Source organism: Protopterus annectens, chromosome 4.part0, assembly GCF_019279795.1.
Source record: "Protopterus annectens isolate FY-2018-M chromosome 4.part0, PAN1.0, whole genome shotgun sequence".
In the NCBI taxonomy this organism is placed as follows: Eukaryota; Metazoa; Chordata; order Ceratodontiformes; family Protopteridae; genus Protopterus; species Protopterus annectens.
Window position 1 is genome coordinate 774,320,334 of NC_056733.1, and position 16,557 is coordinate 774,336,890.

General features: G+C 43.6%; 1 protein-coding gene across 5 annotated transcripts in view; it reads right to left on the reverse strand.

Annotated features, from left to right (window-relative positions):
• LOC122799579 (clathrin heavy chain 1-like) overlaps positions 1-16,557 on the reverse strand; it is a 1,937,764-nt gene that overhangs the window by 1,603,767 nt on the left and 317,440 nt on the right. For all 5 annotated transcript variants that reach the window (XM_044068726.1, XM_044068727.1, XM_044068725.1 and 2 more), the window contains one exon: positions 10,279-10,392. In XM_044068726.1, the coding sequence (XP_043924661.1) occupies positions 10,279-10,392 (114 nt within the window). The remainder of the gene's footprint in view (positions 1-10,278; positions 10,393-16,557) is intronic.

A 16,557-nucleotide genomic window follows, 5' to 3' on the forward strand; every position in this document is an offset into this window, starting at 1 on the left:
GTAGACCTCAAACAATTCCCCAGGACTCCCAATTTACTACTTGTCCTTTCTGAAACATGGAAAAATCTAGCTAATGTTATGGAATGCCAATACTACCACCTGTAAGTTTTTAAAGCAGTTCCTGACAGGCCTAGGGAACCACAAAAGCAATAATTGATATAAAAATTAAACGCTCAGGAGCTCTATCTCGACATGCAATAAACCACACATTCTCCTTTATCACACAAATCATATTCGTTTTTTATTTACTAAATTAACCCAGTAAGTTGGCTGATCCATGGACCTTTTTCAGTCACGACCCAGGGAATAGTTACCATAGACTGAAGAGCTTTGTTACACTACAGACACACACACACACACACACACACACACACACACACACACACACACACACACACACACACACACACACACACACACACACACACACACACGACACCTGCATAAATCAACTGAATTAATTTCAGTTGACTGATCTATTTGCCTAAACTGTGCTATGGAAACACGAATATTCAAATCATTACAGACATACGTAGCATACCGGATAACAAAACACTGCTGCGTGTTAACACAGTCTTATTTTCTGTTTCTCTGCCAAAAAAGGTCAGTTACAATCAAACTATCCTTTTCAGGCATTTTACTTCAGAACAAATGCCCTTTTTTCTTCTATGCCTGCTGACCATTGAGTGTCTCCTACTGTAGTGCTGGGAAATCTATATGTTGGCCATGATGAGATCAGTTTTGCAGGAATATCATTCAGGCAGGCAAGAAGGATTATTGGCTGTCACCAGCACCCCACTTTGAGGATGTGGTGTAAGCACATCACTGTAAAGCGTCAATACACTCGCTAATAACTGCAAGCTCCCATGCACTTGCTAAAAATGGGTAGTACCCCGGCAGTGGCTTGGTGAGCTGTAAGCCTTCTCCCAGAATACCCCCTGCAACACTGCCCTCCTCCAAAGGACTGCGGGTGTAGTTTATCTGCTCCACACCGCCTCCCCAACAGCGGCATGTCCATCCTTCCCTAACAGCTCCAAGTCCCTGAGCCACTAATTAAAATCAGGCTGCATGGCCTGTAACCAGTGCTCTGGCCCTCTATACCATCTGTTCTGGCAATCTGTTAGTCTTTCCTGGTTAAAAAGGTTAACTTAATAAAAATAAACAGGGAACAATGCAATGAAAAGGTAACCACACTAACAGAGATTACACTCTGCAGATCTACTATTTTAGTAACTACAGTAAAAGTACTTTTTCTTTAAGCAAGGTTCATAAAAATTTAATCAGAATTTCAAGTAAATAAAACTAAAAAACAATGCGCTAACCAAAGAAGCCAGAATGTTTCAGCGCTTTTGTTTCTTTAATCACAAGACTTAAACAGAAAAATCACTGTGCAATCCTGCCTGAATAATTCAAAATCTATGGCATCACTACCCCTTCCCCCATCAATGATCAGATAACTGTATTAACACTAAAAACTTAAGACGTAAAACCATTTGTCTAAAAAATATCATTATGATTTCTTAACCCTTCATTTTATCCTCCTCACTTTTTGGATACTCAAAGGGTTTCAGAAAGCAGCTGAAAGTTTAATGCCACTTTTGAAAGGGCTTCACACCTCTTGGGATGCTAGCACTCAGGTTAATAATGACCTGACTAATGTGAATTATCCTGAAATAACTACTGGAGAGCAGATAGCAAAGTGTAGATTCTAAAGATTTGTTTTAAAAGAAAGGCACATTTTTGTGTCTTAATAGTAGATGGTGCAAATCTGTGCATTCTTCCCGATATTTTGAAGTGGCCAATTCACCTTATACCTACAACATTTGTGGCACTTAATACAAGACCAAAGAGGTTGTTTAGCGAAGTGTTCTACATGTGAAGCATTGTACATAGTAAAAACTGGATGTCTTTCAGAAAGAATGTATGAACATAATATAGTTATCTATAGTTTGCGCTGACAAAGTACAAGGAATATTTGCTTTATTTACAGTTTCGCCTTGTGAGGAAAAAATCTGCTTTAAGTAACTTAAGTTTCTTCTGTTGCACAGATCACTATTCATTGCTTACAGTAGGTGTACAAAACTGTTGATACTTCTTCCAGGGCTATGGCCCATGGTACTGTTTTCAGGAAGTTTGCAGGGTGGCACTCTCAAAACTTCTTAGATGGAAAAAAAAAAATACTTAGATGGAAAAAAAAATACACTCACCATAACGTCCCACCTGTGTTGTCCATTTTCATTCTTCCTCAACTATTCCCTCAGACCAGACTCGGCTGTTGCTAAAGCTTGCGACAACCAAAACCTCTCGAGCTTCTCCCTTTCCCACAATGCACCAACCCCAATTACCTCAGATCTTGTTTGCTGCCTTAGCAGAAAGTAAAAGATGGAAATTATTATGGAGAAAGTATATCTGGAGCTTAAAAAAAAAATAAGGACATACAGGTCCACTAAGCACTCACTCTTCTAGAAGCCTTAAGGATGGGGGTTTGTTGGGTGAGGGAGTTTAAGAATGAAAATTACATGGAGTGTTATGGTGAGTACATAACTATCTGATGTCAACTTTCAGGCCCCAGCTACCTAATTTCCAAGGCAGACTCAAGGAAGAATATTCCTGAGCACCACAGAAACAAAAGATGCTCTTCCTCTAGAGATCAGTTCTAATTTGTAATAAGTAATAAAGGTATGGGGAGTAGCCCAGATAGCTGTACAAATGTCATCAATGGACACACTGGACTGAAAAATCGAGGAAATTGCTATGGATCTGGTAGAGTGGGCTCAAAACAGGTTTAGTCAGAGCGATGCACAATTTGTGATGCACAAAGGAAATGCAACTTGTTACCGATCTAGAAATAGTAACTTTGGTAACTAGTTTACCTAATGCTGGCCCCACGTATGAAACATCTGATCAGAATTTCAGACTTTTTTGCCCTATACAAATAAAAGCACACCTGTATGAACATCCAATAAATGCAATATGTATTCTCCTTTGTTAGAAAATTTGGGAAAGAATACTGGCATGATTTATCTTGGATTCTGACACCACCTTTGGAAGAAATGACAGGTTGGTGGTACGCAAGCTAACTACGTCTTTATGAAAAATCAAGTTTGGAAGCTTTTAGCACAATGCTTGAATCTCAGAAATTCTTCTGGCTGAAGTAATAGCTACTAAGAAAATTGTCTTCCATGAAAGATATTTGAGTTCACGTGTAGCTATGGGTTCAAAGGAGATTGTGTAAGAGACTGCAGCACAAGGTTTAGGTCCCAAGGGGGGTTAGGATCTTTAAAGGGTGGACTTCCCCAGAATGTGCATTGCTAAAAGAAAAACATTGGAAGAGATCACCCACTGCCACACACAGCTTCGACACAATGGGTAGGATTTGATTCCTCCCAGTCTGCTAATGTACCAGACAATAGACATGTTGTTTGACTGTACTGCAATTGTCTCCAAAGGGACAGCATTCTGAAGTGCCTACAACATTAACAGCGCTGCTCTCATCCCTAAGACATTTATATACAAATTAGCATCTTCTGGGGACCAGCTGCTTGGACAGTCTTCCCCAGATAATGCCCCATCACCTTAACTGGGAAGCTTCCATGGTCACTATGACCTTGGGCTGAGGGGAAATGAATGGACAATCTTTTAGAACCTGATCTGAATGAATCCACAATTTCAGATCGCTCTTGGATATGCACATGATCTTGTGAGATACTGGTTAATAAAGAATGGACCATCAAGCATCTAACATCCACTGAATTCTCATAAAACTTGGCAAGTGGTACTAACACTGTTGTTGCTGTCATCAATCCCAGAGCGAAGGACCAGTCGGGCTGAAATTCAGGTGCTGCAGACTATCTTTTTTACTTGGACTCTTATAGTATCGACTCTCCGTGATGGAAGGGAAGCAATGTTTTTTGTACTGAACTGCTGTTATAAACTACTCTGAGTTGATTGCAGATGAGATTTGTTGTAGCTTAAAGTTATTCCCAGATGAGAGTAAGTTGGGAGAACCTGGTCTCTTGCACATACGACGATGTCTGGTCAAAGAGGTAATGAGTCAGTCGTCCAGATATGGAAACACTTAATCCTTGCAGTCTCAGGTGAGCTGCTACTACTTGCCACATACTTGGTAAACACCCTGGGGGCTGTGGTGAGTCTAAAGGGCAGCACCTAAACAGGCATGTCCAAGGGTCAGCTTCTGGTGATTTCTCCTGTCCACCTGATGAATCTGGGCATACTGGGGCAATGCAGCAACTGCCTCCTGTACACAGACAACCCTTTCCTCCCACCACCCAACATTACAACCTGTGAGAGATGCACTTACATAGCCAAATTGGAAGCAAAGCTCTCTCCATAGGTTCAGGTTCATAGGTTGGTACTAGGCTATCAGCCCTAGGGCCTATACAAGCCTAGCCATAACAATTCCCTGGCTATTTCTTCCCACACTACTTACTTCCCTGGACCCCTGTCTAGCAGGGCGACTGACGTGATCCCTGGGGTGAATTTCCTTTCTCCGATCCAACCGTCAATGTTCCTTTTGAAGAGGGCCAAGGAGGCACTCTGCTTGACATGTATGGGAAATCTATTCCAGAGTCTGGGGAGTCTTTGGGTCAAGAACCTATTCCTCCAGCATGTTTTGTTTATTGTGATGACAAGGTTTAGATCCTTGGAGCGTGTGGCTCTGAGGGATTGGGATTTCTTTAAGTGTAGCATGTCCAACAGCTCCAGGTTTAACATGACCAGCCAAGATTGTGCTAGATGGTCAAGAGGAGAAGGTTAACACCTTCACAACACCTCAAGCAACACATAGCCCCTCAAAACCCACAGCATCAACACCCACACATGGCAACACTAAACCCACATATGCAGAGGTCCTTAACATTAACCTGCCTAAGCAACAAGGACCTCCGAAGCTGAAATGCAAACAAACACCAGTCACAACCAAAGTGACACACAGCTCACAACACCAGTGTGCCACCCAGTAAAAGCCCCTAAGGCAAGACAATGTACCCAACACTTTAGTCATAGGTGACTCTATAGTCAGGCACACTGATGTCGCACTTACCAGGCTGAGCAAGGAGAAAAATACAGTCAGCTGCATGTCGGGTGCCAGGATCCGCCACATAACACATGCACTCAAGTCACTCCACAAGTACAAATATGACTCTGTCATTGTACACGTTGGAACGTGAGACGTACTTCCCTGGACTACATGAAAAGAGACATGGAGACATGGAAGAGGTCTCGGATCATGTGGCCCAGGCAGGTATCACCCTAGCCCGAAGTAGCATCCTGCCTTCACCCAGAATGATACCACAGTACAAGGACACAACGATTGACTTCAACAATTGGCTAAGCTTCTGGTATCATTCAAAAGGGATCCAGTATCTGTCTCCCTGGGATGACATGATCGACAAACCACGATGCTTGCCAGAGATAGTCTGCATCTGTCACCCCTGGGATTCAGGTTACTGGCTAAAGCTCTTGCCAACCCTATAGTGCCCTTTTTAGGCAAGGTTCAAAGGACAAAACCGCCACCATAACACAAGCATGCAAAATCTGAAGGAAATGTTACTCAATGCTAGAAGTCTAAACCTCAAAATGCACTCTCTTGAGGCACTCCTAAAAATGGAGAACATCGATATCTGTGCAGTAACTAAGACATGGTTCAAGACTCCAGAGAGCACTCGTTCAATACCAGGCTACAACTCTTACCACACTTTTCGGCCACCAAACCAAGACCAAAACACTAAAGGTGGAGGAGTGTCCATATTCACCAAGAATATTCACACCTCCAGGCTAGTTGCCCAACACAATGCATCTGAAATTCTCTAGGTGCAACACTACGCAAGACTGCAATCCAAATTGTAGCTTGCTACAGATCCCCCACCATGCCCCAAGATTCTCACTGCACCTTTCTAAACGTACTGGAAAATATTAAGATACAACCAAACACCCTAATACTGGGTGATTTTAACTACCCTGCCATTAACTGGGAAAACTACTCTGGTCCCAACCTTTTTCCAATGGTTCTTGAAATTCATAAATTCCAACACCCTGGATCAACTAATCCACTGTCCCACCAGGGGCTCCAATACCCTAGACCGGGTCATTACCAACATGAGAGATAGATGCTCCACACCAGTGGTCATCCCCTCATTGGTCAGGTCTGATCATAAGCAAATCACCCTTGACATCCACATCCCACCCCCACCCCCCAGTAAGGAAACCTCCGTAAAAAACTTCTCCAAAGCCAACTTCATGCTACTCAAGGCAGAAGTGACAAGCGTCATGGCACCCATGCATATGGGAGCTGAAAGTTCGACTGTTGAATCCTATACTAAGGCACTGTACATGCACATCCACTCGTGCATGAATCATGCCATCCCAAACAGAACCAAGATGCTGTCCTCCAAAAAAAGGAAGCCAATCTGGTGGTCCCCTGCCATAAACAAATTATACAACAGAAGGAAGAAACTGTTGCAGAAAAGAGGAGAATCCCAGGATGCAAAAAACTCCCTTACAGGCCTCAGTAAGAAGCGGAGAGCCCTCAAATCCTCCAAAGTTAGTTACGAAAATAAAATTGTCAAAGATTCCAAAGACAACCACAAGGCATTCTATAGTTATGTCAAGAATCTAAATGGCAATGCTCAGATCTGCTCTGAGCTACAAAAGAATGGCATTAAATATATTGATCCCAAGGATATTGCCAATATCCTGGCAGATCGATTTAGTGCCAGCTTCACCCCCCCTTTCACCCCCCTAAAGGGCCCATCTCAATATCACCTTAGTTACTTCCAAATAAAATCTCAGTTGCCTATGCAAAATCCTTTCCCCCTTAACTCGCTGGGGTAGAGTACAAAACCAGAAGTTAAATGTCGACTACCTAAGACTTCTGTCACTACCTTGGACATGAAAATTGGAATGGCAACTTCTAACTTTGCCCTTCTGGAAAACAGTGAATAGCTGTCTGCATTTAGCTTGCAGTTCAGAAACTCTTCTGGTAGTCATTAAAACTACAACAAAGACCATTTTCCCATGTCAAGAATCTGAGAGGTAGTGTCTACTGCCTCAAAAAGGTGGCAATGTTAACTTTTCCAGTGCACAACTCAGGTCTCCAGGGATGCCAAGGTACCTTAGTAGTAGTAGTAGTAAAGTAAACATGGATTCTAGGGCAGACAGGCAAGCAACACATGCATGTACTTTGTCGGTCTTAACACATGCCCGCTATGTAAACCTTTGAAAGGGGTCAGGGAACCACAGGCACTGCTCTCTGGATTGGGTCCAATGCCGGTTTGCAGAATCTAAGGGACAACCTTTCCATTCAGCCAGTTAAGTATAAGCCTATAGAGTATGAATTGTCTCCCATGTCACAGTTCTTAAGGTAATCAGGTTGGTGTGCCTAAATGAAGCTTATGTCATACAGAGGTGCACACATTAAGACAGGGGTACAGGCTTCCTTTCCATGCTCAATACGAGGGGGAAAAGCAATGCTGCCTCAGTCAAAAAGAGGATTTCAGTAGTATTTTTTTACCCTGTCCTCCTGTACCTTTTAACTGACCATGGAGGGGGGTGTATAGGAATAGACCCACTCAGGTATTTAAGAAAGCATCTGCTGCCCAGGCTCCTGAGGTTGGTGACCTGGTACAAGGTTTCTAGACTTTTTGCAGGTCTATTTCTGGCGCTCCCATATGCGGGACAAGTTCAGCAATATTTCACTACTCAGTTTTCACTTGAGGGGTCTGCTTATGTTCTGGTTGGCTGGTCTGGAATGCAAAATACCGAAGAGTCAGCTTAAAAATCCAGTTTACATAAGAGTAAAAGTGGGCCCCCTCCACTTGTTGGCATACCATGACTACTGTTTTGTCCGAGAATATGCAAGGTCCCTGGGCTGCCAAACCTGTTTGATTGCTTTTACGGCTTGGAGTAAAAGCTATCATGGCTGATGTGGATGTGTTTCTTTCCCCTCACAGTTGTGTTCCAGGTGTCCTAAACTCAGTTTCTATGAAAGATGTTCCCCCTTCCCCAAGCTGCATCTGTGGAAGTTAAGCCAATGTGTAGGTGTTCCAGCCTGGTTTGGAAAAACTCTACTTAATAAAATTCACCATTAAATCCACTGTAAGTAGTAACAGAGCAGTAGAGGAATGGAACACAGCAGGAAGTGGTCATTCTGACACCCCATGTTTCGCAACTACCACTCCAGTTCCCCCTTGTGAACTTTTGCTACAAGCCCCATCAGGATCTTGCATGCCATAAAGCCCAGGGCCCTGAAGAAGGAATTGAAGAAAATGGTTAAAAAACAGCACTTCATCTGAAGGGAGCAAGGATCTTCAAGTGGTGATGTCCATGAGCTTTCTCAGGACGTGGGCCTGTTAAGATGGAGTTAACGGATATGGGGGGAAGATTCAGAATTCCCAGAACCTGGAAACAGACCAAGTACATTACAGGGCAGAAAACATCTCTTGGGTGAATCCCTTAATGAAGCAGTCATACACAAGAGTAAAAATAAATTATGCCCTTGGTTCCATAATATGCAATTACTGGAGCTAGGCACTTTTTAAATCCGTGCACAGCAGACAAACCAAAGAGCAAGGGGGTGAATTGGTAGTCAGAATCTACCTCACCCCTGCTTTGAATCTCAGGTACTGTTTGATGCTTAGATTGAGAGTACATGCAGGCTGACATCTTAGCAGTCCAGGGAAACAAGTCTTAGGTAATATGACAGACAGTAACGCCTACAAGTTTAGTACTCTGAACTTTAGCACTCAGGTCTAAAATGGGCCTCTAAGGGCTGTCCTTTTGTGTTAATGTACTCTATGGCCTCTACAGAGGAGCTGCAGTAGCACTGCCCCAATAAGATCCACTTGTTTTCTGAGTACTTAAGGAAAGCCTGCAAACTTTATAAATTGCGAATGTAACACTGTCACAGTTCAAAGGACACAAGTGTCTGGACTAAGTTTTCCCACTTTCACAAACTGTCCTAGACTACCTATTCTTTTGATAACAGGAAGGATTAAAATAGGTGGCTTTGGGATGGGGTGGGATTTGTGGAAGGGAAGACAGAGAATCTCATCAAGTCAGCTGCTCCCTTGATGTATTTTGATTCTGAAGGACCTTTCCCAAATTCCCCTTTATGGCAACTTGCCATTTTTTGCTGACCTGGCCTTTCTCGTACCTAGGTTATTTTTATTCATCCTGGCTCTGGTGGAAGGGCAGCTTTTAGTAGGTCAATTCCTACTGTGCAGGGGGGAGGGCTTAAAACAGCTATTTCACGGACTGCATAGTCTTCTTTCTTCCAGCTTTTCAAACACCTGTTCACATGGGTGTCTAAGCAGTAGCTTCTTGGGGGAGCAGAATATTCATATGCACTGGTACGAGCTGAATCCTCGGCCATGTATGTCTTTGCATAATACGTACCCACATTTGAGAGAGTGCTTGCCAACCTCGGAAGAGAGAATGGAGATATGAAGCACTATCTGGTTATGTAGGTACGCACAAAAAAGGGTACAATCCTTTATAAAGGGTCAGGTTTCCACAGAACAGAAAGCAAGAAATGAAGCTTTAAGGAGACACTGGTGAAAACATCCTCCATATCTTCAATAACTGAATGGATAAGGGTTTTGGCTGTGCTGGGCTCCAAAGTCCTCTTTCTTCTGGGTATCCAAGTAGTTCTTAGATTCCAACTTGGTCATGGATTCTACTGTTGGTATTTCCAAATGAGAAATCCTTGGTGTGGAAGTAGAAGACAATGTACCCTTAATGTCAGGTTGGTGGTGGGGGGAGGGGGGGGTTGATGAAGCTTAAAAATGGGTAAATCATATTAAGGGTTAATTCAGGCCTGCAAATAGGCATGTTCCTCCAAAAGAGGTACACCGAAAGAAAATAAGGAACTGATGCCATTTTCTCACCCACGTCACATTAAATAAATAAAAACAAAGACAAAACAAAATTAGGGCAAGTTTGATGGTTTGCCCTGATTTCTACTCCAAACCATTATGCTTCCATTGACAGTCGCACTCACTAAATTAATTTGCCAACATCGTAAATATGAATGGCTAATCCTTTCAGTCCCATTTCTGTCAGTACAGTAATTACAAAACGCAAATTAACAAGAAAATATATGCTATAAAGTTTAAAGCCAGCAGCTTAAATGTTACTTTGGCTTTGTACTGCAATTGTGAGGTAAACTGTATTAAAATAATTCTGTATATCATCAAAACTCTGTACATTACTTGACAAGCTCCAAATTACCACAACATTCAAGATTTAGTACACCAGTACCTGCATAGCCACAGGGAAGTCTGTCTGAGCTTCAGGAGGGAAGAAGACATCGACAGCTTTCTTTGCAAAAGGTTGATTTCCAGCTGCAGGTTGACCAACTTCAATAATATGCAACTAAAGGGAAAAAAATTATTAGACAGCAGTTTCAAATGCTACAACATGAACATAAAACAGGCACTTTCAAATAAGTCTCAGTGTCACGATCAAGACAATGTAAACATCTACAGGGCTTAAACAGGTTTTGATAAACTGGTACAGTAAAGGAAAAAATGCAGATTTGTGCAAAACACACTGTAAATGTTTCAATCAAAATCAAGTCATTTTACAAATGCAGACAAGACTCTTATCTTGAAAGAGTTAAGAGCTTAATGGAACAGACTAGGTTCAAATATGCTGATTATCCCATGAGCTCAGAGTCATAAAACTGCCAACAAATCACTGACCAGGACTTGATGCATTAAGAACCTGTATGTGGTAGTGTATACAAAAAGAAAATGTCAAATTGTGCACAAACAAATCTATATTCAAAGAGGCAGCAAAAGCGATTTCCACATTCACTCTAGTACACTCCAGGATGTTAATTAACAGACACAAAAAAACAGGTGTTGTCGCACCTGATCAAAATGTTAAATTTTAGCACAACAATGTGACCATAGGTTACATTATTATGAGTCAGAGGTGGGTTTGCGTGTTGTTTTGGAGGTACTTGCAGACAGCATCATGGCAGGTGCTAATCTGTGTGACTGCAGAACACTAATAAGGGCAATTTCTCCTTGCCCGCACTGCTGTGCAATCTTGAAGTTAGTATGTATTCATTTGCAGGATTGTGGGGAAAAACATTTCTGTGCATCAGCTCCTGATGAGATGGACAACTGATACTGCAAAAGTACACTTGTGTTACCCATGCATGTATGTACAGACACACACGTGTATATTATGTACATGTGTACTCCACACACATACACACAAGACTCAGCCATATGAAAAGACTTGCTCAGAAACCTTACACAAATGGAGACCGTGGTAAGCGCACACCAATCCAAATCTCCTGTACAATGCTGAATAGTAGCTCAAAGCTTTAACACAATGTGCTACAGTGCCACATCAAACATATGCAAAGTCTCTGAAATGCATGTCACAAGTCTCAACAAAATATTTTACTCCCTTTGTACAGACTGACTGCTAGCAAAAAAAATAGTGTACACATTAGCAGTATATATCTGTAAACATTTTATGGACCACTCAAAAAGTACAGTTGTGTACACTTACCATAAATGCAGATGTTAGAGTGTATTCACTGTTGCAGTCATCACACTTGGGTTATCTGCCTGCAGGTAGCCCTCAGTCGGCCCGAATACCAGAGACCCAGTATTTCTGAGTCGGTTGCTGTCGCTCTAGGTCTGACGTCAGGGGGTATAAAAACAGGCAGTGGATGCCATTACATCAGTTTTTCTTGCCCCAAATGTCAGGAGCTGCCCAACAGGGAGGCTAAGCTATGGTGGAAAAAATCACCACCAGTAAAAAGTAAATACCAATACCCCTTGCAAGGGGTGAGTAGTATACACAGAGAGGGGAGGGAGACAGCAGGGGGCTGGAGAGAGGGGAGGGAGAGAGCAGGGGGCTGGAGAGAGGGAAGCCAGGACTGCAACAGTGAATACACTCTAACATCTACAGTTATGGTAAGTGTACACAACTGTACTATGTTCTTCATGTTTCACTGTTGCAGTAATCACACTTGGGTTGATTCCCAAAGCTGTAGAAAGGGTGGAGGCAGTCAAGAAGTGTTTGGGCAGGCTAGAATGCCCTGCAGGACTGCATTTGCAAAACCCGCCCTGGGATTTGGAAAATACAGGCAGGTGGTAATGCTTGGTGAAGGTGTGTACAGAACTCCAGGTAGCAGCCTCCAGAATGTCCCTGGCAGGGACTCCCCTGAGGAATGCTGTAGAGGTAGAAGTTGCTCTAGTGGAATGTGTTCTGACCCCCTGAGGGGTTGGATTCCCATGGTGTTTGTAGCAGAAATGGATACAGTGGGCTATCCATTTGGAAACTCTTGAAATGGCCTTGCCCTCTGCCCCTGGTGCAAAAATGGTCAGATTTCCTGAAGGGCTAAGTCCTATTCCAGGTAGAATCTGAGCTGTCTGTGCACATCCAAGGAGTGCAGGATCCCTTCCCCTTCATCTTGAGGATTAGGAATGAAGGTTGGCAAATGGATAGATTGGTTGAGAGCCATGCTGGACACCACTTTGGGCACAAAGAAGAAGTACTCACCATAACGTTCCATGTGAGTAGTTCCATCTCGCCTTCAATCTTCGCTGATGGGTTCAGAGCCGATCCCTTGGCTCAGACATGGTCGTTAGTAAGCTCAAGGTTTACCAGTTGTTTGAGACCAAGCCCCTTATCCCATAATGCACTGCTGGAATTACTTCAGATCTTGTTTGCTGCGTGTACCATATCCTTGTAAAAGGACTACTCTCCTTAGAGAGGGAAAAAGGAAGGAATTGAATTACCAGGATGAGACCAGCGTCTAGGTCAACTGTCAGCCAGGTGGGGGATGGAGGAAGAGACGTGAGAATGAAGGTGAGACGGAACAACTCACATAGAACGTTATGGTGAGTACATAACTTCTTAATGTGAAGTTGTTCAATCTTGCCATTCATTCTTCATTGATGGGTAGCGTCCCCTAGCACCCTCAATCTTGGATGGCTCAAGGGAGTATATTCTTCAGGACAGTAGAAACAAAGGAAGCCCCGTCACTGGAGGCCTTATCCACCTTGGAATGAGTGATAAAGGTATGAGGCTTAGACCAAGTGGCTGCAGCACAGATGTTGTCAATGAGCAATATGGCTTGAAAAACAAAGGCTGTAGAAACTGCTCTAGTTGAATGAGCTTTAATTTTGTGTAGTAAGGGCATATTAGCTGCTGAATAAACACAGGTGATACAACAAGATAGACATTTAGAAAGGGTTGTTTTAGCCACTGGTCTACCTTTCCTGGCTTCAGAAAAGGAAACAAATAGTTAGTCTGATTTTCTAAAATCTTTTGTCCTATCCAAATAATATCTGAGCCATCTATGAATGTCTAGTTTGTGCAGCATATACTCTACTTTGTTGGAATGGTTGGGGAGAAAGACTGGCAATTTAATGACTTGACTGATATTAAACTCAGAACAAACTAAGTAAAAAGGCAGGATTTGTCCTAAGAGATACTCTATCAGCATGAAAAATCATAAAAGAAGGTGTGATAGACAAGGCTTGAAGTTCTGACATGCTGTGAGCGGAAGTAATGGCCACTAGAAAAATGGTTTTCCAGGACAAATACTTGAGATCACAAGATGACGCAGGTTCAACCGGGGGAAGAATTATGTGAGATAGCATGAAATTCAGATTCCAGGGGGAATAAGGAGTTTTTACTGGAGGCCTCATGTTAAAAGTCCCTTTAAGAAAAGCCTTGGATAACTTGTGGGCCATAACATTTAGTCCGTCTACTCCAAGATGGAAACTGGATATGGCAGCTAACTGGACAAATTGTAGCCGCTGCCGCTCCTTCATTAAAGATAATAGTTAAGAATTCCAATATAGATGTCAAGGGAACATGAAAAGGATCAATGTTCTGTTTGGAAGCCCAAATGGAAAATCTCTTCCACTTACTATGATATAATCCTCCTGGTGGAAGGTTTGTGAAAGGACAAAAGGATTTGCCTCGTGTCATAAGAAAGGTTGTGAAGCCTGGCTATGTGGGAAACTGGAGCAGCCAAGCTGTCAGCTTCAGGGACTGCAATGAAGAGTGGAGATCTCCTGACGGATGAGACAGAAGGTCCGGAACTGGGTCCAAAATCCATGGATCCTCCAAGAGATGATGATAAAGAAATGGGAACCAAATCTGCCGAGGCCAATGGGAGGCTATAAGAATGATGGTCCTTCCCAGCAACTTTGCTTTCTGTAAAAATTTTGGTATTAGCGGGATTGGAGGAAATGCATATAGGAGACCCGGGGGCCAATCGTGTAGGAGTGCATCTCTATGGGGTTGTCCCGGAGGTGGAATCTGGGCGAAGTAGCTTCTGCATTTGCTGTTGATGTGACTGGCAAAAAGGTCTCAGCAAGGCTGACCCCCATTTACGGCAAATCCTGTCCGCAATGTCCTGATTGAGGGACCACTTGTGTAGCAACAAAATTGCCCTGCTCAGTCTCCGTTATCACGTTGATCTCCCCGGGATGTGGACTGCCAACAGAAGGCGCTGGGATGACAGCCCACTGCCAAACTCTGAGGGTTTCTCGACAGAGAGTAAGACTTGGTCCCACCCTGTTTGTTCAAATACCAGACCACTGGCATGCTGTCTGTCTGAATTGCAACTGCCCCTAGAGGAAGAGAGTCCTGAAAGTACTTCTCTCACCTCTAGAACATGGATATACAGATGTGATTCTTGATCTGTCCATGTGCCTTGGGCAGTCTTTCCCCTGAAAATGCCCCCCCCACCCACCCTATCAGGGAAGCGTCCGTGGTCACAGTGGCCATCGGCAGGGGTAGTACAAATGGACATCCTATTGTGACATGAATCAACGTCAACCACCACAGAAGGTCTCTCTTGCAAGAATTTATCACAATCATATGATTCAGTGGAAGTTCCTGATAAGAACATTGAGTGAACAGTAGCCATTGAAGAATTCGCATATGCATCCTTGCTAATGGTATGGATAAGATTGCTGCTGCCATCAAACAGTACTTTTAAGACCTCTGCTGCTGGAGCTCTGTCTTTTGACACCAGTGAAATGACATGTTGGCGAAGAAGTGAGACCCTCTCGAATGGTAGACGTAGAGTGATGGTTGATGTGTCTAACTCTGCCCTGATAAAAACGATATGCTGCGATGGCGACAAGGCAGACTTTTCTAAGTTGACAGTAATGTCTAAGTGGTTGCAGAGTGTCAGAGTGGATTCTCTTGCCCGAATCAGTTGGATGCCTGGTGGAAGTAAGGAGCCAATCGTCTAGGTAAGGAACACCTGGAATCCTAGACGCCTCAGGTGAGCCGTGACCACTGCCATACATTTGAACACTCTTGGGGCTGTAGTGAGACCAAAGGGCAGGGCTCGGGAATTGATAGTGACTGGCTCCCAGTTGGAAATGCAGATGATCTCTGGATGGCTTGGCCATCTTTATGTGATAGTACGCATCCTTGAGATCGAATGAGCACGTCCAATTGTCTTTCCCTAAAAAGGGAAGTATGGACTGAAGCGTGACCATCCGGAACTTCTCTTTCTGGACAAATTGGTAGAGTCTGCTGAGGTCCAATATGGGTCTCCAGTCCCGTGTTTTCTTTGGAACCAAAAAGAATCTTGAGTAAGTTCCGAATCATGTTTGGTCTGCTGGGACTGGCTGGATGACTATTTTCTAGCAACCTGTGGACCTCTATAGTTGCTTGTTTCCTGTGACTGGATGGAACGTCCGGGATTCTCCTGGCGGAAGTGGGAGGAGAGAAGAACAGTATGAAATACCCTCTGGAAACGATGCTTTGTACCCATCTGTCTTTTGTTATGTCCAGCCAGGCTTCTGTGTACAAAGATAAGCTTCCCCTGACTGCCTTCAGAACAGGACAGTCGGGCCTCCGCTCAGGAGCGCTGGTAGGGCTGACCAGAGAAATGATCTCAGTCACCCTGCTGTTGCGGACCCCCTCTGCTGCGAAGGCAGCGTCTTCCATTACAACCCCCTCCTCTGCCCCTAGAAGGGGTTTCACATGTGTCCTGAAAGGCTCCTTGGGCTTTTCGGAACCACATCTTCCCTCCCCTTTGGCCCTTGGGATAAGGCCGAGTAGGGGTGGAAAAATGGATTCCTATGGCAGAGTCTTTCCCTCTTGCTCACACCTGGTCAACGTTTCCTTTACTTTAGACCCAAAGAGAGATGAGCCGTCAAATGGGGTATTCACAAATGAAGACTTGAAAGGCTCCGCGAAGGAACACAGGCATATCCAGGAGTGTCTATGAAGGCAACTCCTGTAAATGCCGCAATACTCGCGCCATCAGCTGCATACGATATGAGATGCATGGACGAGTTTACAATTGAATTTAGGGTAGCAAGCTGGGTGGCAACTTTGTCAGAAGCACCTGCAGCTACCATTCCCTGAAGAGCATCTCCTAACTCCTTAATGAGATCTCTGCAGTCTGGTAAAATGGGTCAAATAGTTCAGTGATGCAAGTGTGAAATTCGGCGAACTAAACATTCCTTTCCCATAACTATCCATAATCCTAGACACACTATTTGGATAGACAAGGATGTCTCTGACATTTCC